We start from the raw sequence: 21,961 nt of genomic DNA, 5'->3' as shown, positions 1-21,961 counted from the left end.
ACATTTATAAAGAGAATGGAAAGGTACCTAAAATAGCATTTTTATATATAAAATTTTTATATTAAAATATTGCTCATATTAAATAAGAGGTGACATTATGAATTACAGTCCCTCTTAAAAATTATCTTTAGTAGTTCAGACTAATCTAAAGGGTTTGTTGATCTATTGTTTAGACAGGTGCAGTATATTAAAATATTTTTAATAAAATTACACTGTAACAGTGTACTAAGTAGTCACATGTGGTAAAAGTTAGGGAGGGGTATTTAGTAATTATGGGAAAAAGATTCCCAAAATGAAGCAAAATGATTAACTCTAGAAGACTAGAGTATAACAATCTGCTTTATTTGACAAAGATGTTAAATATTGCCTTATACTTTGCAAATTTAATGACCATAAGAAAAACGGACCATAACTTTCTTTGTACTTCTTCGAAGTTTACACGCCTGCAGACCAATACAGGGTAGGACATATGAAGTAAGTGTAAGTTTCATTCAGTTGTTTATGGGTAGGTGTGACTTCATTCCTGTTCGCCCCACTTGCAGACATGGTAACTTGGAATAGTTCTTGAGAAGCTGTTCGATGGCAACATGGCGGACATGGAGCTCTGAGGCCAAAGAATCTTTTTCTTGCACTTGGTGTGTTAACTCGTCAAAAACTTCTGCAAAGATTTAAAAAGTAGTTTCATTTTTAGTACACAGAAAGCTAATCTATGATTTAAAGTACTCCAACTGAAACAAATGCATTGAGCAAATTTTCATAATGAAACCAATTTGACACCAAGGAAACAGTTGTGTTCTCCACAAAGCCTATCAGTTTGATCATCCTAGGAAGTCTGTATATTTTACACAGCCAATTGGAATACTGTAACCTTTTTTCACCATGTAAAACTTAAGAGTCATAAGCAATGACTATAGAAATGCACAGCAGAAGTGGTGGTTACCTCTACAGCTGAGCTACTTTTCTCAACTAAAATCCATAAAAAGGTTCAATCAATACTTAAAAGGATTTACTGATTAAAAAAAAGCCCATTAGTATCCAGGTCTGGAAACCCTTCTTCGAGGCTTTGGAATCAACTACCTGAATTTTGAATCCTTGCTCCTACTCTTATGTGCCTCAGGCAAGTTAACTTAAACTTTCTGTTTCAATTTCCTTTCATGTATAACATTGATAATGACAGTAAACACCTCACAGGGTTACTGTAAGAATTAAATGAGATCATACTGGTAAAGTACACAGAATAAGTACCTATTAAATATAAATTGCTATTACTACTACTCTTATTATTTTTATTATTCTGAGAAGCTGTGTGGTCAAGAAAGATCACTAGTTTTAAAATTAAAGAGGCATTAGAATCCTTATCTGCTATTGACTGAATACACAATCTTTGTGAGCAACTTAACATCTCAGAAGTGCAGTTTCCTCACTTACACGGGAATAAATTATAAAGAAGACAACTGGGTGATCTGAACACTAAGTGTTAATTGTTAGTGTGTTAGTATCATATTTAATGATATTAAACATTATTAGGTTTTTTTAAGGGGTGATAATGAAGTTGTGATTTTTTAAAAAGTTATCTTTTAGAGAAAATTCTGAAGTATTTCTGGACAAAACAATATGTTGTTTAGGATTTGTTTCAAAATAATCTGGGGTAGGGGTAGAGGTGGGGTAAGAGGAATAAATGCAATCAGAGATGAAGAAAAATTAGCTTTGCTTTGATAGTAGTCGAAGCTGATGAAGATGGGTGAAGAAGTTCATTTTATCAGACTTGGTACTTTTGCATTTGAAATTGTTCATAATTTAAAAAAAACACACAAAAAGCCAGAGCTAATACCACCTGCCTTAAAGAACTATTAGGGAACATAACCATACAATGCCTGGAACAACAGTAGATAGTAAAATGTTAGTAAGAGGTAGAGATTAAGTTGTAGTCTTCCATTTTTACTTCGAAAAGAAAGATGTATTTCCCCTGCAGTTCATAGAAAAGTTTTCTTTTTTTTTGCTCTGGAAACTCTAACAGGTTCAAATATCTCACTTCTAAATTTAAATGTAGATGAAGCTAATGGTGACCTGTCATAGGCAAATTTCTGTATCAAAATTTTTACATGCAAAAAAAGTAGTGAGAGAGACTTTTTACCCTGGATTTGCTGTTGGAGCTTTGCATTCAGTTGCTCTACCTCACCAAGAGTCATCGAATTCACTGAAACATGAAAACACATTCACTGTTACCATAACACACCAGGAAAATAAGCTGCCTACATCACTAATACAATATCCTATTTTTTAAAAAATTGCACTTATCCGCCAATACAACATTCAGCAGGATACTAGGATTCATTCATTAATTCTTATTACAGTGTGGAGGAGCTCAAATTCTGACCACAACCCAGAGTAAAAAAACACATTTTTACATCACTTCCAGTACACCACTCTCCACCTGCAACAAAAATTTCACCAAAACATACTTCATGGTAGGTCCATTGGATTCTGATATTTTCTATTCTGGTTCAGTTTTTAAAAAGTGCTATTCACTACCTTTCAAGCTGACTCTGACTCATGACCTGCAGTTTGAAAAACTGTACTTTAAAGTACTGTTGAAATAGTCTAAAAAAAATCAATTTGTCTATCTAGTTACACAACCTTAGATAATTCAAATGCAGAATCAAAACGTTGTACAAAAAGATACCCAAAGTCTCTTCTGGCTCTAAAATAATTTGACTTAAAGTCATTAAACATTACCTCAGTTTCTGAGAGTTTTGATAGAAATAGATACAGAAAGAGTCACATTTTCTAACTTTATAAGTGCACTCATTATGTTTGGCCTTTAATAAAATGTCAGTTTTTTTTGCTTTTGAAATGACACCCCCAGTCCATTAGTCTTGTAGGGATTAGCAATGTGAAAACGTGTTTTAGCCAATAGTTGATGCTGTACTTCTAAACTATATGAACCCTGAACCTTCTAATTCACAGTTTGCTGATGCCATTCAGTTAATCATTTAAAATGGCAAAACAAATGATGGGAATGCCAACTTCAGTGCGTAGGACACCCTCAGGAATATTCTAGACAATGAATGAAAAGTTTTACGACATCTCATTTTTGCTAAGGTAAATCTGTTACTTAAATACTATGTTTACAAAATCTATAATTCTATATCAAAATTCTTGACACATCACACATACATAAAAATTTAAGAAAAAACCACACCCCCCCCCCCCCTCAACTTATCTTTCTCCCTGTTTTACTTACATTCTTCTCTGCTGTAGTGCAAATGCTGGGTCTGGACATTAGCTTCTGGACCAGAGATTGTCTCTTCTTTTTTCTGTGCCTGGTTGTGACTATGAGGCCACAATACACTGTTATGGCATAAAGCGGCACCTGAATCCTGTAACATAGCAAGTTCAAAGTCTGTATTTTCCCTCTGCTCCAAAATGCTTTGAGTACGTTTTGAGATGCCAACTGTACTTCCATCTATCCACTTTGCAGAATACTTTGGTACTTGTGAGTCAAACTGTGGGAGTAATTTTTTATCTGGCTTATGCCCAAAATTAAACAGGTGATGTTGGGGGTTTTTGGAACATTCGGAGTCTGAATCCAGATCCTTATTTTGTGCATACTGTACAATCCAGTTTATCTTCTTACTCAAAATTGTTTTAACTTCTTCATAAGTACTTTTTGAAAGCTTAGATCGAGGACAATCCTGGTTTGCAATTAAATGGCATTTTTCAAAGCAGTCTTTATGGCCCCTTAACGATTTGGTGTGCAAGAGATTAGACTTTGGTACGCCTATAGGGAAAAACAAAAGAAACAAAAGATGAGAAAATTTTATGTTTTTTAGAAGTCACTTAAAGAATATACAAATATCTTAGGGAAATGTGGAGTTCCTGATAGTTTTTAAGTTAGAAGAAAAATGCTAAAGAATATTGGTATTAATAATATAAAATGTAGCCTAATAATTTCTGCATCCATTTAACTGTATATTCAGTAATATTAAATTCTTTGAATTGCAAAGACTTCCTAAGAACTTAATGATTCAATATTAATCTTAGTCCAGAGATGTATTATTACATACAAAAAAAGAAAAAAAACCCAAAAAAACCCCTACTGAACCTAAAAATTTATCTTTAGACTCTTGGCCTATACATCATAGTGCTTTCTTCACTAATCTTCCTGAAGAGTACACTTACAAACATTTCTATTATAAGGCTCAATAACGAAATTGCTCAATAAGTCCCCCCCCCAACAAAACCACAGTAAATCATGTTCTTAAATTATTAGTTACATTTTTACTGGGGAAAAATAAACGAGAATCAGAAAAGTACACATTAATAAAAGCCTTGAAAAGCCAATGAATTTGTTTAGATTTTTTAGGTTAAAAAAAAGCATGTAATATTTTTCACATTTATATTTCATATTTACTAAAACTTTATCAAGATATTTTTACATTCTAGAAAAAACACACTGTGCACAACTATTTTTCATGTAGCAGTAAATTCAGTCTGCCAAGATACAATAGGCCTTATAATTCAACTCACGAATATCCATTACATACAAAAAATAATAGAAATATCTATATTACACTTTTATACCTCCCAATTTCTTAGTAGAACTTAAGTATGGTATCTTGTTTTTTAAAATATATGAGACATTTTAAAATATATGATATATTTCAATATAGAGAATATACTCATACATTTTCATAAGTTCAAGCCATATTATTGAAATCAAACAGCAGTGCTTTTTATATTGAAGGTGAATCAGGGATGTGGAGCTGAAAATTAATGCCTGCCAAAACTAACCAGTCTAAATTTGCTTAGCTTTGAAAACAGAATAAGTGGAGAGCTACTCAGTCGCTAGATTAAAAAAAAAAAGCTTCAGCTGACTCAGAAAAATTTATGACCCGTATTCATCCTCTGCTTTAAACACTGAAATCATAAAGATTTTATTAACTGAACTCCAAACTCTGGCTAACAGTAAGATAGTAACACATTTGCATTTTAATGGTATGAAATCAGGTATAAAAGTACTTGCAGACATTAATTGTTCTAAAAAGATACAACATCAGCCAGTGGTGGGACATGGTAAGTGTCAGAACCAAGCACTAAATTGGCTACCAGTTCTCTCAAAAGTTACTGAAAGATATGTGAGCATGCCTCCTGAATACTAATAACATACACATATGTGAACAACTGCTCTCATGAGGTTAACTCAAATGTCTGGGCCCTGTTTCTTCCACTGAGCACAAAAATTGTTTAAAACTTACACAGATTTTCATGCACATTTTATTTAACACTTTTGTACTTGTACTGCAATTATGTGTGTGTATACACTTCCACCAGTTATTGTCTGATTAGGTCAAATTTCCAGCAACATTAGAATATGTAAATGCAAAATCTCAAAGCTCTATTTGATAACAAGGGTGTACATCTTTAAAACTCAATAAATTAGCACAAAAGGAAGTTCACAAGCCTTCCTTATTAAAATAAAAATATTAAAAGTTTTGTTATTATATGATTTAGGTCAAAAATAAGAAAAAAGGTAGCTATTACAAGTTACAGACCAAATAAGAAATAGTTCCATTCTGTTGTTTAATTCCAATGCTTACTTTTCTGGGAAACACAGGTAGGCAGAGAGAACACGAAATTTTACTAACCTTGGAAAACTTATTAAAGAACTTCCTTACTCTCCACAAACTTTTAGGTCTCGTTGCCAACAGTGGGCTGGCTAGTTAATCCCTCAAAACAGTAAGCAGTCTCAGTCTCAGTCCACTACCACAACTGTAATATATGGAGCAACCATCTAGTTGAATTTGAATATAGTAAATTATAAGTTTCTCCTTCAGTCTATACGAAAGGAAATTCTTTAGCATGTAAGAAAGGTTCTTAACTAGGCTACAGAAAGTAACTGGCATTTACATAGAAACTTCAGAAATTCTTTAAGAAAAGATAAAAAAGTAATTATTTATAAAATAACTAATTTCTTGATGTACCCCAAAGCTCCAACAATAGGTCAATATAACAAATATCTACTTGAAGAATAATGTGGACTTTTAAAGTTTTTTTTTCCAATGATGCTTCTTAATGATTCATTTAGTATAACTTCTCTTTCTCTAAAAATAATTTCTCTTAAATTTTACTTAAAACCTCAAATCAATAACAGAAACCAAGATAGGCACAAGATTATATGCATATAAGTAATCTGCTGAGATGAACAGCAAATCACAGAATTAGAAGAGTCAATCAAAATACATAAATGCAAAAAAATTTCAAATTCTTTCAGGCATTCAGGAGAAAAATCACCTATAAGAGACATAAAAAGTGTCACAGGCAAGAAGAATTCTGAATACACATTTAGTAGTCTTCAACTGGACATTTCCACTTAGATTTCTCCATATGCTCCTCAAACTCTCCCAGCCTAAATGAAACTTCTTTTCCTCCATTCTCACCACTCAAATACCAAACCCAGTCCTCTAAGTCTGGAATCACCAATTGCTCAAGGAAGAAACCTGGGTATCCTTCTTGAGAGACCTCTTCCCTACTCCCGATCCCAGATATTTTGCTGTCCATCATAATAGACTTTTTTCCATAAAATCTAGCACCTACAACATATCAAATCCTTTTGCTTCACTCCATTACCATTACCACTACAAACGTGGGTCATCGACATCACTTCCTCTTAGAAGTCTTCTCTAACCAATACATCTGGGTTAATTTATCATACCACATTTTGCAATTGTCTCTTATCTGGCTTTTATCTCCTGCTAGAAGGAAAGTTCTGTGAAAAAAGGAATCACATCCACCTTACTCATATGCATCCTCAGTGTCATAGTGCCTAGCACATAACAATTACTCAAGAAAAAGTAAAATGCATTAAGGAATATTAAAACTATAATTAAAAACAAAAAACGAAACAAAAAAACCCAAAACAAATCACATTACCAATTATCATCCAAGGTCTACTGCAATGCAGTTTTGCCCACCCTAGCTAGGAAACCAGGATGTGTAGTTCTGCCAAGCTGCTCAGAGGATAATTTAAGGTATCCTTCATTGAAGTTACTTCTATATTTAGTCTAATGGGCTATTAGTCTAAAGAAGTGATGAGTGGCACTGATACAGAAATGGCATTCCTGTGACGTCATTCAATTTGCCAAGCAAAATTATGAACTTCTACTAATATTTTTTAAACATAAATTTACATACAGTAAATATAACAGGAAGTTGTTTTATGTAAACTGTATATCTGTATACCTCTAACATCTTTAGCTAAATCCTTTATACTAAAATTTTAAAACTTGACTGAGTTTCAAGTTCAATCTGAAAATGTTTTAAAAACATACTATAAAATATCCCATGCAGTAGCAGAGAAAACAAAAAATTTAAAAAAATAATACACTGCCTATTTCACGTATTTGAACAAATTACTTTTTAATCTAGAAAAGAATGTGAGTAGCCCACTTAATTTGTAACAGCAATATACATATCATTTTATAAACTCTTGAAGTGATTTTGTTTTTTCCATCTCATCAGTTCAAATTAATATAGGAGAAACAACCATTGCTATTATCAGAGATCTCAGTGAGTTTCCCAACTGACTTTTTCAATTTTAATTGTATTTACAAGTGTAAACAGCTCTGAGTACCTATTTGTTTCCTAAGCAGCTTTGGAAAGGGAATGAATCCAAATACAATTAAATGAATTGATACTTTTTTGAGGAGTTATAAGAAATTTCCAAACCAGTTCAAGATTGCACTAAAATTTCCTTGCTAATAAAAATTTTGAACGTCAATGTAATTGACATCCTATTATGAAAACTTGTTTAAAACATACCTCAAAATTGTCCATGTTACTTTTCTTTGTCATGAAATTATAAAAGAACCAAGACCTTAACTGGCAACAATAATTGCTAAGTTTATTTTTTTTTAAATACGAGTTTCTTCTGGGTAGAGTCTGTTTAGAAATTTATATAGGATGTATTTCTGTATAAACAGTGATATTTTAAAAAGTTAAGCTGCTCCTATTCTTTTTCTTTTATCTTTTCCCAATTTCATCCCTAATTTTTTATACCTTTCTTATATACTTTGAAAATCCTCCTGCTAACCCATCTGGCATGCATGCTATCCCCACGTCTATTCTTTCACTTCCTCTTTAAGATAATTTGCTATAAGAAAACATAGTTAAACCTATAAAAGAGCAAAAGACACTCAAATATAGATATTTCTCTCTAGCTACCACTGTCACTCTTTAAGGGTATTTCCATGCTCATATTTAATCTGCCTATTGTAGTAACACAATTTTTTTCCCTAACATAGGTGAAACGCCAAATGACACTAAAGCAAAAGCTACAAATACCAAAACACTTAAAAAGTTCTACACCACATGTCCTTTTATCCTCTGCTTTTACCCCTAGCCTCTTAAAGACCTTATTTATGACTTGGTTGTAAATGAGGTAAGCTAAACAATCTTTTCTTGATGACACACCAGCTGGTCCTGTCAAACAGCTCTGTCTCTCAGCCGCCTATACTGATGCTTCCTAGCTTTATACTTCACACATTCTTGAATCCCATCATCTTAATGCCTTATGCATGTTTAGTTGCTGTCAATTAGACTTTATTTTGAATTTGACTACATATTCCATTTCCCAACCAACTGAATAGCTTTATATAATTTTGTGCTTCATAGGTGAGCAAATATTAATACAACCAGCAGATGGATGTAAAGTTGTAAAATTCATGTATCACATCAGTAGGAAATTGGAAAGCACTAAGAGAGCAAGCATGTCTACTTTTACCTCAAACCTACGGCAGAATTAAAGCACTGGCAGTATGGGTTTTCCAAACGGGGAATTTGCATTTTTCTTGATGTTTAGAAAGGAAAGAAAATTTAGTTATGTTTTAAGTTCACGGTTGTTAACATGCTGTGAAGAAATTTTAAACATATTGCCTTCAAACATGACAAACATTTGTGTGACAATTCATACATTATTGCTTCAAAATCTTTTTTAGGAAGGCTCACATTTTGCCCTGCTGAAATAAATTTCCAAGATTTAAGGTGTTTTTCTTTTTCTGACGTTCTTATCTTGGTTGCTAAGAAAGGCAGTACAAGTACCTGCAAATGCACGTGCTGCCCATATTAAGTAGTAATCTTGTGCTTCTTTAAGCAAATGTTAATTGTAAAAATGGCAGAATAGCCAAACCCTCTAATACTAGGAAAGACTGAAAAGATTGAAATGTCACTTCTTTGTTCCTGAGGAGAACATAACCATTTCTGATAAAAGGAACAGAGGCAAACCCTTTAAGTATAAGTGGCACACCCACAACCTGAAGGCTGGATCCATACGGCAGATAAGTTTTGTTTAACCTACAAGTTTTAAAGAGAAAAAAAATTAAATTCACGTATAATTTTAGATTTCTTTGTTTCTCTTAAAAACAAAATCTTCTGCAGCAATTGATTAGTACTGAGCAGCAGCTACCGTCTAGAAACAGGGCATGTGCTCTTCAATTCAAAACAGTGCTTATTTCCTTAATGAATGTACACGTACCTGTGACCTCGCAGGCTCCAAAGGTGACGTGTCAGGTCACCTGTTGTACACTAAGACTGTGCACTGACAGATCTAGGTTGCTACAATGTGAATACTGCTTGGCCCAGTGATGCTTTGACACCCAATTTGACTAGACTACTATGCACTTGATGAGCAGTAGCCAAGCCATGATTCAAGAAGAGTTATTCCCGTTGCATCTATTGCCAATCACTGTCTTTTAGTGGGAGGATGCTCAGATAGTCTATCCTGTCATGGGACTAAAGGTGAAAGATTAGACTGAAGGTGAAAAGGCAAAGATGGATAGTTGGAATAACTACTTCCTTCCTCTGCCTCTTGGAAACTTTTATCAGTTGTCCAATGTGCCTTAGAGAGTAATGTGATAAAGAGTGCCCCGCTCTTCCCCTCACGCCTCTGGCCAACTGAGGAACCACTTAAATAACTAAATCAGTCTGCCATGTTCAAGTTCCCAACATACTGTTTAAAAGTAAAAGGTATTTGCTTATCTGTGCATTGGTAGCAGATGGAATTATTGGCAATCATACTAAGCCAAAACACAGATGGGCTCAGCAACTTGCTTTTCCACATTTTGAGAATTACTACTCTAAAAGTATACCAACAGGTGGTCTTTAAACACATATCAGCTTAGAGATATTTATGTCACTTTAAAGTTTTTGTGTGTTCTAAGGGAAGGATTAAGCAGTTTAATCAAAGCAGTTTAATCCAATAAATAAATTATAAGGGAAAATTTCAGTGAGCTAAGAGTTGGGATAATGTTAAAAGATAAACCTCAACCTTAAATAACCAAGAAAACCAAAGTAGACTTGAGTTCTTGCATTGATAGGATGTATAAGTTGCAAATGACTTGTTTAAACGAAAACTTCTTTCAGTGAATTCTACTTTTTTCATTCTAACAGTTGGAAAAATACACCTACATAACAACTGTTTATTACTAAAAAGGTACAAAAAATAACAATATATACTCAATTCTACTCCCAAATTTAACTACCTGTTTTTTTTTTTTTTCTTTTCCTTTTTGTCTTTTTTCGTGTCCGGCAACGGGATCGCACCCCTCAGTGTTGCACCCGCTCCTCGCTCAGCCAGTGAGTGGGAACCAGTCTGTATGTGGGATCTGGACCCTCGGCGGTAGCGCCGCCGCGCTCCCAAGCGGCCACTGTAGCAGTGCGCCACCGGGTCGGCCCATAACTACCTGTTTTTTTTTTTTTTTTCTTTTCCTTTTTGTCTTTTTTCATGTCCGGCAACGGATCGCAACCCTCAGTGTCGCGCCCGGACCGGGACCGGGACCGGCAATGGGATCGCAACCCTCAGTGTTGCACCCGCACCTCACTCAGCCAGTGAGTGGGAACCAGTCTGTATGTGGGATCTGGACCCTCGGCGGTAGCGCCGCCGCGCTCCCAAGCAGCCACTGTAGCAGTGCGCCACCGGGCCGGCCCATAACTACCTGCTTTTTAAACAGTAATGTCCAATAGAACTTTCTGTGACAATGAACATGTTTTATATCTGAGCTATCCAATATGGTAGCCACTAGCCACACATGGCTCTTTAGTATTTAAAATGTAGCCAGTGTGACCAAGGAGCTGAAGTTTTACTTTTATTTAATTTTAATTAACTTAAACTTAAATAACCACATTGTGGGTAGGCTACTGAATTGAACAGGGCAGCATGTCCATAGGTAACTGATTAAGCAAAACGATGCTAGAAAGAGAACAGGAATGGAAGCCACCACCATTTCTTTTGAAATCTTACTGATGGATTAATACGGGATACTAAGCTCACAGAAGTACAGGATATAAGGAGCTAATTTTTTTTCTGTACATTAAAATACAGATATCTAATTTAGACTAATTTTTAAGTGGCACAACTAATTAAAGTTAAATTATAAAAAGTTTTAAGCCAATAACCTAACTGACCAAATAACCCTCTATTTATTCCATTTTCCCCCTAATCGCTTTAACTGAATGTCTTCACATTTACTCTAAAAATTTATGAAGTTGTCATACAGACTCCTAAACAGCTACTCAAATTTAACTATAATTGAGTCATCAGTTTTAAATATCCAGTTATATGTGGCATACACAAACAACAATTTGCAAGAAAACCAAAGTTTCCTAATGATAGACAAGTTTAAAGAGATAAAAGTTACTTAAAAGACAACCTGAAAAGATACCTTCATAATAAAAACCATTACGGCAAAGCAAATTCATGAGTTCGAAAGTAAGAAATGTGATAACTGTATGAACTCTTTGCCATTCATCTTCTCAACTGCTGTCTGCCCAGTTAAGGTTCTGACTGAGAAACTGATTTATTTTTGTATAATTAAGAAAAACAAAGTGAAAAGCTGACCACAATTACTTATAAAATATCAGTTTTGTAACTCAACTTCTTTGCATATATCTGTGTGTATCACTGTTCCTAAAATTCTAGCTAACTATTCCTTAGGTAAATGTTTTATAACAGCATGCAATAGAGAGATACTAGCTAGTGAATTTGAAGCATTTATAATTCAATTACTACTGTACATAGTAAATAGTAAAAATTAAGACTTATTTGAGAAACTATCACTACAACTCAACAACAATTTTATAAGAAAACTAAAGTTAAAAATGAAAAAGAGGGCCGACCCCGTGGCGCACTCGGGAGGGTGTGGCGCTGGGAGCGCAGCGACGCTCCTGCCGTGGGTTCAGATCCTATATAGGACTGGCCGGTGCGCTCACTGGCTGAGCGCGGTGCGGGTGACACCACACCAAGGGTTGCGATCCCCTTACCGGTCACGAAAAAAAAAAAAGAAAAGAAAAAGGAGTAATAATTTATGAATCATTCTACAAAGTGCTAAGATGGAAATAAGAAACTACAGTTCAGGGCCGGCCCGGTGGTGCACTGGAGAGTGCGCCGCTTGGGAGTGTGGCGGCGCTCCCGCCGAGGGTTCGGATCCCATGTGGAGACTGGTTCCTGCTCACTGGTTGAGCGTGGTGCCGGCGCAACACCGAGGGGTGCGATCCAGTTACCGGTCAGTAAAAAAGACAAAAAGGAAAAAAAAAAAAAGAAACTACAGTTCAGACCAATGCAACTACATAAATGTACTATACCAACATACATTTTAGTCAGTCTGTACTTTAATCACCTTCCTACAAGCATTTCTTTTAATGATGCCACTACACAAAGAAAGAAGAATAGGAACTTATTGTTAGGGCAACATCATATTGACTTATACCCAGGAGCTTGAATCCTTTCTCAAGTTGGGGTTCATATCCTTAAATACTGTGACTGTCATAACTGCATCATAGCAATTCTAGAGTAAAAAGAACTTTGATCTAAACAAAGGGATTAGAGAACTAAGGTACAATAACATTTTTCTATAATGAAACAAATGGTTTATTAAGTGATAGATTATATGGTATCAATTCAGTAGTTATGGCAAATTGGGACATGCCTTTGACCCTCAAGTCTACTTCTGAGATTTTAAACTACAAGGCAATAGGAATTTAACCAGACAAGCAAAAAAGATGTATGTATAAGAATGTATTAGTACTGCTAAATTAGAAGCAAGCTAAACATTCATCAATGGGATACTGGTTAAACAAATCACTGAAAAATGACATGCAACCTTAATTTTACCTACCGACATGAAATAGATGTTCCTAATATATATTAAATTAAAAGGCTGGTTATTAAATGCTATATACAGCCTGATTTCATTTTTTTAAAGACAATTTACCCCTTCTCACATAACCTATTGCAGAAAATCTAGAACATACCAGAGATAATAAATAGTTGGGATTATGAATCTTAATTTTCTTTTTGCTTCCTGTATTTTGATTTTCTTGTAATAGGCACAGTTTACTTTTTCAATGAAAAAAGAAAACTTTATTTTGGCAAAAAAATCTATCATTTTAAGTAGTGTAATTTTAAAAAATGTGTAGGAAGGGGAGAAGAGGGATAGGGAGAGGTTGGTTAACACATACAAAATCACAGCTGGATAGGAAAAATAAGTTTTAGTGGTCTACAGTAGTGCTAGGCATCTATAATTAACAATAATTTATTGTATGTTCTCAATTGGCTAGAAGAGAGGAGCTCCAATACTCTCATCAGAAAGAAATGATAAATTTTGGGGATGACAAATATACTAATAACCCTGATTTGATGATCACACATTGTATACATGTACTGAAATACAACTCTGTACTCCATAAATACATACAATCAGTACATGCAATTCAAAAAAACTTTTTTTAATGCCTGTGAAGAAATGCATTTTAGTTTGGGAAAGAACATAGTGTTCTTTAATCCAAGACAAATCAGGCTTTAGGCATTGTACTGTATATTCCAATAAACTAAGTGAAATGAAAAAGATTAAGATACTGAAATGGTAAAAAAACACTCACTCCTAAAACATCCTAAAATTCTGAATTTTTTTAGATCGTGAGAATTCATTTAAGAACAGTGTGTTTAGCAAAGAAAAGCATTTAACCCTCAAATGAAAGCAGCCCCCCTTCCCTCAAAATAAAATCACAACCACAGCAGTTTTATCTGGCAATCCTTGTTGGAGATCCAATGACTGCGAAGGGAGTGGGGGAAAAGATGTTGATAAGTGAACAAAATCAATACCATTGACTAAAGAAAAACAAAAGAAAAAAAAAACTGCGGTGAAAGGATTTGCTGGGCAGTGGCTACATGAGGGGAATGATGGAAGCTAGAGCAGAAAAAGAGATAAAAGTTTACTTAAAACCTACTGAAAACCACATCACAGAAAAGTCAACTCAAGATAAATTCAAACCTCCTCAATGTACATAGACATTAATTATTTTGTTAATGAGGAAGCTATTGAATATACAAACCATAGCAATACCTTCAGTAGTATTTCATCTTTTCAGATGAGCTGAAAATAAAACCCTTCTGTATTTCAGTTTAAATTAATACTAACATTAGCATCACATACTATATTTACCCAGATTTATAGACGGTTCCTATATTCATCATCTTTTCTTATCCTCACAGCAGCCCCGTGACATAGGCAATGATGTTATTTATCATCTCCTCTCATTTAATACACGTACTCCAAAAGTTAGACAGATGCATATGAGGAAGAAGTAAATGGTGTTCAGGACAGAGGGGACTAGAGAAGCAAAGGCATAGAAATGAGACAAGAAAAAAGGGAGGGATTGAGAGAGAGTGGGCATGACCAGCTTCTACGGTGCATTTGGAGGGGTAATGAAAGATGAAGGTAGCCAGTTAAGCAGGTGGGTCATGCAATGTTTTACATGCCACGTTAGAAAGTTAACAGCTTCACTTGAAGAAAATGGCAGGGAATCACTGAATTCTAAGAAAATGAATGGCGTAATCAGATTTGTACTTTAAAGACCTTTCTTGGTGGTACTAAGGGAGAAGAGCTGAAAGTGTGGGATACGGATGGAGGAAAGGGGATTAAGTCTATGAAACCAATTAGCTGGTTCTTGAGGTAATACGTAAGAAATAATGGCCTGGACTAAGGTATAGCAGAGGGAATGACAAGCAGAGAACACACTGGAGAGAATCAACTGGGCTCAGAGACAAACTAAATGAAAAGGGCAGGTAGAAGGGAAGTAGTGAGGGTGACGAGGGCTGCTGCCAGCCCACAGCACAATTTGCCTTTGCAAACTGGAACGCCATCTATGCCAGGGTACACGGCTCGAAAGCAAAACTTAGGTTACATTTCAGCCTTAACTCATCCTGTACCTACACAGCCCCACATGATAAGTCCTGAACCTGGTTCTAAGAGTTAGCTAAGAGTTAGCTGGGAGTCTTGTTAAAATGCAAATTCCTGGACTCAACCCTAGACTTCTAGGTAACCAAATCTCTGGGAGATGGGGTCTGGAGTTCCATGTGAACCAGTGCAGAAGAAAATATAAAATGCATGTGTGTATGGGAATAAGGAGATAAATTTAGTTCAAAAAACATAAATTCAAGACACCTGTAAAATATATAGGTCGGGCACTTAGAAAGATTTGGGACTGCTGATAGAAGTTTGTGGAGTTCCAGCTTAACTATACCAGCTTACAGAGGTATAGTTGATGCTATGGCAGTAAAAGAAATACATGAGTGCAGTATGAGAAGAAAAGACATACAAGGACAGAATTTAACAAGGGACCTATAACAGACAACGAACCTGGGAAGACGACAGCAGACATAAGAGACCGGAGCTACTTATCACAGAACCCAGGAATAGAGTACTAAATGTCAGACTTTAAAAATTGCAAACAACATAAAAACGACATTTATTGTGTTGATAGCTAGGTCACTGGTAAGAGCAAAAGAGGGTGGCATATATTATAGGGGGCTAAAGAATAAGTTGGGAGGAGAGGAGGAAGAGACCTTGAAGGAACACTGCTCTTTTAACAACTATGGTGTTAAGAGAAAGAGAGGAAAGATTTTTTTTCCCTTGATTTTTCTTTTCTTTTAAATATGGGAGACAAGAGCATTTTTGCTACTCTCATCATCCTTGTGGCCAAACTGCCAGGTTACACAGAAGATAACTGCAGGTTGGCGAGCTGATGGGTTAGCAGAAGGTGAAACAAATGGAGTAGAGGGTAAATAGATGAATTAAGAAGAGTAGGAGGTAGAAAAGACAGAGACTGTGAGAAGCATGAAATTAAATTTTCTATATTCAGTCTCACAGCTGAGAATTATGAGATTTTAATTTGTTTCTCAAGATACTGATATTTATCTGATACACTTGGTTAATATACTGGTAACCTAAAACTGAATTTTCTGAAGAACTTTCTGATATGTTATATATAGAAACTGTATTTTATTTATATTGTATTTAATCTACTTTGTATTAGAAATATAGCCAAAATATTGATTGATCAGAATAAATTGAATATAATGTTCAGCCAAAGTAACATGGTGTAAATTATAAAGGATACTTTAATAATAAATAACAGAAATGTTCTCAGGCTAAATACTATTAACAAATAGCATTAGTGAAAAAGTAGTAAGAATATAAAAACTGTAAAGTATTTTCCATTGTTCTAACTACTTAAAGATCCTAAAGAATCTCTTTAATATTTGAAGATAGTAATATAAAAGTATACATAAAAGATTATTTCATATTAATTTTGAATCCCCCCTCCCAATAACACAACGAAATTTCTTCAACATATGGGCTCTATTTTCAAAACAGCTAGCAGTTATCATTAAACTCATGGCGGATATATATTCCACCAGTCATCATGAGTTTAAGGTAATATTAAAAATGTCATTAATTAAGTATATTTGTATAGCACCTTAGAGACTGGAAGGTATTCTTACTGTCTATTACATTTACTCTCTGCTTTATTAGATAAGTGGACTTTGTTACATTACAGTTGAGTTTAATTATTGGCTCCTAACCACCCCAGGATGCCTTCCTCTCCACCTCAATAGCTTAGGGACTGGTAGTTATTTGGTCATTAAATATCTTTAGAGATTTTAGCACAATGAACTATGATACATATCTGAATATTTGATCATTAACAAGTATGAAAAAGTTTATAGCATCTTAGGGCCAAGATTAGGCCACAAGTAGGAAGTTTATTCGTATATGTCTACTCTTCCTAGAATTAGATAAGTTATTTTTAATGGTGAGTTATAGGTATCCACCACAATCAATCTCGTGAACATTTAAAAAGATCTGAGTCAGGGCCGGCCCGTGGCTCACTTGGTAGAGTGTGGTGCTGATAACACTAAAGCCACGAGTTTGGATCTCTATGTAAGGATGGCCGGTTAGCTTACTTGGAGAGCGTGGTGCTGACAACACCAAGTCAAGGGTTATGATCCCCTTACCGGTCATCTTTAAAAAAAGTAAAAAATAAAAAGATCTGAGTCCTCAAAGTGCATTTCTTAGGTCCTTGAAGAATATCACCTATGACTTGGAAGTATACAAAATTTAGGTATCCCTTTCAATTACTGTAAAGTAACAGAAAAAAAAAGGCAACTTAGATCCACTCCCAGAAAACAAAATCTTTCCAACAAGATAAGATTGTCTTTTGTCATTTCTCTTTCTTCCTTTGTCTTCATTTTATAAACATAGGCATGAACACAGCTTTCAAACAAGAGGCTAATTGATTAGGAGACCAATGATGATGGTGTAAGCAACAATCCAAAAAGTGTAAAATATTACTTTTGTTTACTACAAATGTGTGAACTCAAAATGAGCCCAACTGTTACTATTTTTCAACAGAAATTATTTTTACTAAGTCTCTTAGAAAAAAAAGTAGAATGTTTTAGAGTAAGTTTAGCAATTACTAAGCTAGGAAAACCGGCAACAGCAATATTACCATACTACAAAAAAAATTACACCAAACAAGTAAAGTTAAATGTCATTTTTTAAAGTCTCTCTTACATTATAATCTGAGTGGCACTGTGCTGGGAACTTGAAGGTGGAAAGAAAACTTCAAAAACATTTAAAAATGTTTACTAACATAGACAAAGAATATACCTTGTTACTTCTCTGGTATGTGATTATTTTATTATCACTTTTTCCCACTGATCTTTAAAAACCTACATTCTGACATATAAACTAAAATTTTGCGATTTCAGGGTACTCATTTCTCTCCTTTTTTCCCCTACGATAATCTTATGATATTAAACATAATGGTTATAATGTCACTGTAGTAAAAATGAAAATGTATTGTGTTTGTGAGGGCTGAGAATTGTCACCAGATGAACTGAGAAGAAATTTTAACTCTAATTTTTCTCACAAAGGTTAGCATTTTAATTTATAAAGCCTTGAGCATATGTAGAGTATTAAATGAAATAGTTCTAATTCAAATTGAGAATTGTTTGTCTTTTAAGTTGAAGATGTGTTATTTCAAAAATATAGGTCATGTTTACATATCAATATATTATCAGAGCTAAAATACTTATAAAGATAGTACCTGAGGAATATTTATATATTCTGTATATAATGATTGAGATCCAGTTAAAAGGCATATTTAAAAAGGCTAGAAAAGCAATTATGGAAATTTAGGTTTCTGTGGAAAAATTCTATCACAGCGTGAATACCATTAACAACTTAGCAGGTTAGGAAAAGCTGGCTGACAATAGTAAGGATAATCAGGATTCATGAAAACAGGTGTTTAACATCAGCCCAATAAATTAAAAATACTATTGATAATAGATCAATGGAATTAAGATCAGGTATATGAGTACAAGAAACAGATTGCCAGGGTTCAAAGCCTAGGACTGTCAATTACTAGCTGTGTGACTTCAAAGTGCATTTCTTAGGTTTAGTTCTATCACACTTAAAATGGATGATAGTAGTCATCCCAGAGCTATTTTGGGTTAAATACGATAATCCACGTAAGATGCTTAAGTATAGTGCCTGGCACAGAAGTGCTCACAGTATATGCATGGCACATAACAGCTTGCCATCACCACTACAGCAACCTTGAGAATTTCAACTATCTGGCCCTCAGTTTCCTTAAATGTAAAATACAGGATTTGTGCTTGATAATTTCTAATTTTAAAATTAGAAATCAAAATTAAAATTCTTCTAAAACTAAAATTCTATGTTTATCAAAATACACAGGGTCAATTCTAGTTCCAAAGAACATAAATTTAGATCTTTCACTCTAGCATGATTATGGACACAGTAATTTAAATGCTACAGGAGAATCATATTATAAAGTCATCCTTTTGAAATTAGTTGTAATTACTACATTTATTCAAACCAAAGTTATAGGTATTCTGTGTAACCCACAAGAAAGCTGTGGTCTCCCATCACATACTATTTGGGTGACTAAAACAATTTCTGAATAACAAGTCCTAACAGAAATTTCAAGGTATATAATTCTACTGCGTGTTTTTTTGTTCTTTTTTATCTTTTCTACTTTAAGAACATTTCATATCTTCTACTTAGAATAAAGCTAAAATGACTTACTCAACATACAGGGGTACTTCAAAAAGTTCATGGAAAAACAGAACTGAAAGATAATACAAATCTTTCCACGAACTTTTTGAAGTACCCATGTATAATCCAGGAAAAGGGAAATATTGCTTTGAAACTGCCCAAATCTAAAGTTCTAATAATTTCTCTACTGACACGTTACAACTCAAAATACAAATTCAGGCAACCTTTTTTTTTTTTTGATAGAATATTAAGATTTTCTTTTTAGTGTGACTCATAAATACATAAAAAGAACCAAACTTTTAATATGACAACAAGATTAAAGAAACATATCCCATATAATTCTTGAAAGCAAACTATTGATATCCATACACATTAACTGTGCACCAACCTAAACGAATACTTTTAATAAGACTTTTTTTAATATTTAGAACTTTTCATATATCTTAGCGATATTAAGAATTTTTAAAAACCTTTTTAGTTTTTAAAAATTATTAAAGGTGTGTGTCGTCATTGAAAAGAGATCGTCCAAAAATTTAAAAACATTTTTCCAGATAATAAGATAGCACTAGTGGAAAAAAGAGTTCAGGCTCACCTCACTCAGGTACTAGCATGATAGGCACAAAGAAATAAAATTACATTTGCCCATCAATGGAAATGGTTATATTACTTCTTAATATGAAAACAACACACACACACATAAACGTGTTAAAATCTGACAACCAAATAAGCCCTCAAATAGAAAACATATACCAGTCAATACTCATACCTCATTTTTATACCAGCAAAAATGGGGTTAGTACTGTGGGTGTTTATAAAACAAGGTTTTCTCTTAAATTCATAACTGTGTTAATTCCAGCTTCAGATCCAGAAATCTTTAACAGATCTCGACACTTCATACTTAGCACAATTTCTAATCACTGAAGAAATTTTAGTTTTATCTTATAATCAATTCAGCATAAAGTAATTATGTAAAGTTCATGCCATAAAATTAAAATTATACTGCATCCTTACCCTCAATATTTAGCTCAAAACAAATGTGGCAGAAGGAGAGTGTTTCTCTGTCTGTTCCCAGTTTACAAACACTGCAAACGTTGTCATCATTCAAATCAATATTTACAAACTGCTCCTCTTCGTTCATAGTGCCCCTATTAGGAAACAGAAAAGGAAAGTTACACAATTTCAAGAACTTGCAATTCCGGCAGGCAATATTAGGAACTTCTAGGAAACGAGAAGGATGCTGTTCAGTTTATGAAAAGCAATAGCCCATCGAACAAGCATCGCCATGCTTGTACTTTAATATCATTTTTTTACTGAGGTGAAACACAAATCTAGTAAAACTTAAAGCCTTGCTATAGGTGACATTATGTCAAAGTGTCGTTTTTTGTCCTCCATTTCATTCGATTAAGGGGATCTGAAGGAAAGCGATTTGCGGGTATCTAGTCGTCCTCCTCTGCCCCCGACCTCGCATAATCTGGCACAAAGAGCTCAGCAGCGAGGCCTTTTTAGCGGCCGGGTTCTGTCAACCCACTTAACGTTGCTAAACGCTAGAAAAACGACCTGCTTGGGACACCGCTCTGCTAACTTCACTGTGGGAACCGTAGATGCATTTCACTATAACTCGGCGTTGCGGAGATTCCCATCGGAGGTCGACGGCAGGAATATGCACATGGGAACGCGACCCCCTGGGCAGGCGTCCCGGCCGCGACCGAGGCACTAGCACAGAAGGACGTGCGACGGCTCCACGGGCCGGACCGGGCACGGCCGGAGGGGCCCGAGCCGGGGCGGGGAAGCCGCGGGGTCCCGGAGCTCGGCGGACGGGAGCGCTGCGACCTCTTCTCCCGGGCTTCCTCTCACACAGGAGAAAGCACCCGAAGACCCGGGCAGCTCGCCCGCCCAGCCTCAGCGTCTCGGGAGCCGGGTCCCCGCTCGGCCTCCGGCGTTGGGGGCGCGCGCCCGCCCTCAGGCTGCCGCGGACCCGCGTCCGTCTCTCCGTCCGACCGTCGGGGCGCCCGGCGCGCAGCAGCATGAGAAGCCGCAGGGCTTGGAGCTCGAAAGACAAGGGACGACGGAGCCGAGGGCCGGGGCGCAAGCGGGAAGGGAGCAGGGGTGCAGGGGTCTTTACCGTCCGGCTCCGGGGACCGCCACAGCCGTTCCGCGCGGCTCCGGCTCTTCCACTATTGTTTCCGGCCGCAGCGGAGGCGGCCGCCGCGCGCCCCGCCCCGCCCTCTCCTGCCGGCGCCATCCCGCGAAGGCGGCGGGGAGGATGGCTCGGCCGACCGCTAAGCTGCCGCTCGCAGGAGGGCTGCGGACCCGCCTCGCCTCTACTGCACGGACACCGCTTCCTGCACTCGAGTTTTCTAGTGATTTCGAGTCTTCTGGCCTAGGTCTTTGGTTGTCTTCTGGAACGTGGCTCCTCACACCCCCCTCCTCAGGGCGCGCAGATAGATGAGTCTGTTACCAACTCCCTTCAGCGTAGTGGAAACTACTGCCCGGGGCTGGGGCTGGGGCTGCAGGAGGGCGGGGGCAGGAAAGTGACGGCTGGA

General features: G+C 35.9%; 1 protein-coding gene across 1 annotated transcript; it reads right to left on the bottom strand.

The window, feature by feature from the left end:
• Nucleotides 1–321: 321 nt before the first annotated feature.
• Nucleotides 322–21,591, bottom strand: LOC103596527 (chromosome unknown open reading frame, human C21orf91). Its single transcript, XM_008580168.1, has 5 exons — nt 21,541–21,591; nt 20,430–20,563; nt 3,245–3,781; nt 2,135–2,197; nt 322–658 (listed from the first exon to the last, which is right to left on the bottom strand). Exons 2-5 carry the CDS (start codon nt 20,554–20,556, stop codon nt 492–494), a joined length of 894 nt encoding a protein of 297 aa, XP_008578390.1. The 5' UTR covers nt 20,557–20,563; nt 21,541–21,591; the 3' UTR covers nt 322–491.
• Nucleotides 21,592–21,961: the final 370 nt, after the last annotated feature.

This window comes from Galeopterus variegatus, unplaced genomic scaffold (assembly GCF_000696425.1).
Source record: "Galeopterus variegatus unplaced genomic scaffold, G_variegatus-3.0.2 Scaffold2038, whole genome shotgun sequence".
Lineage (NCBI taxonomy): Eukaryota > Metazoa > Chordata > Mammalia > Dermoptera > Cynocephalidae > Galeopterus > Galeopterus variegatus.
This window is presented reverse-complemented; position numbering and strand designations above follow the sequence as displayed.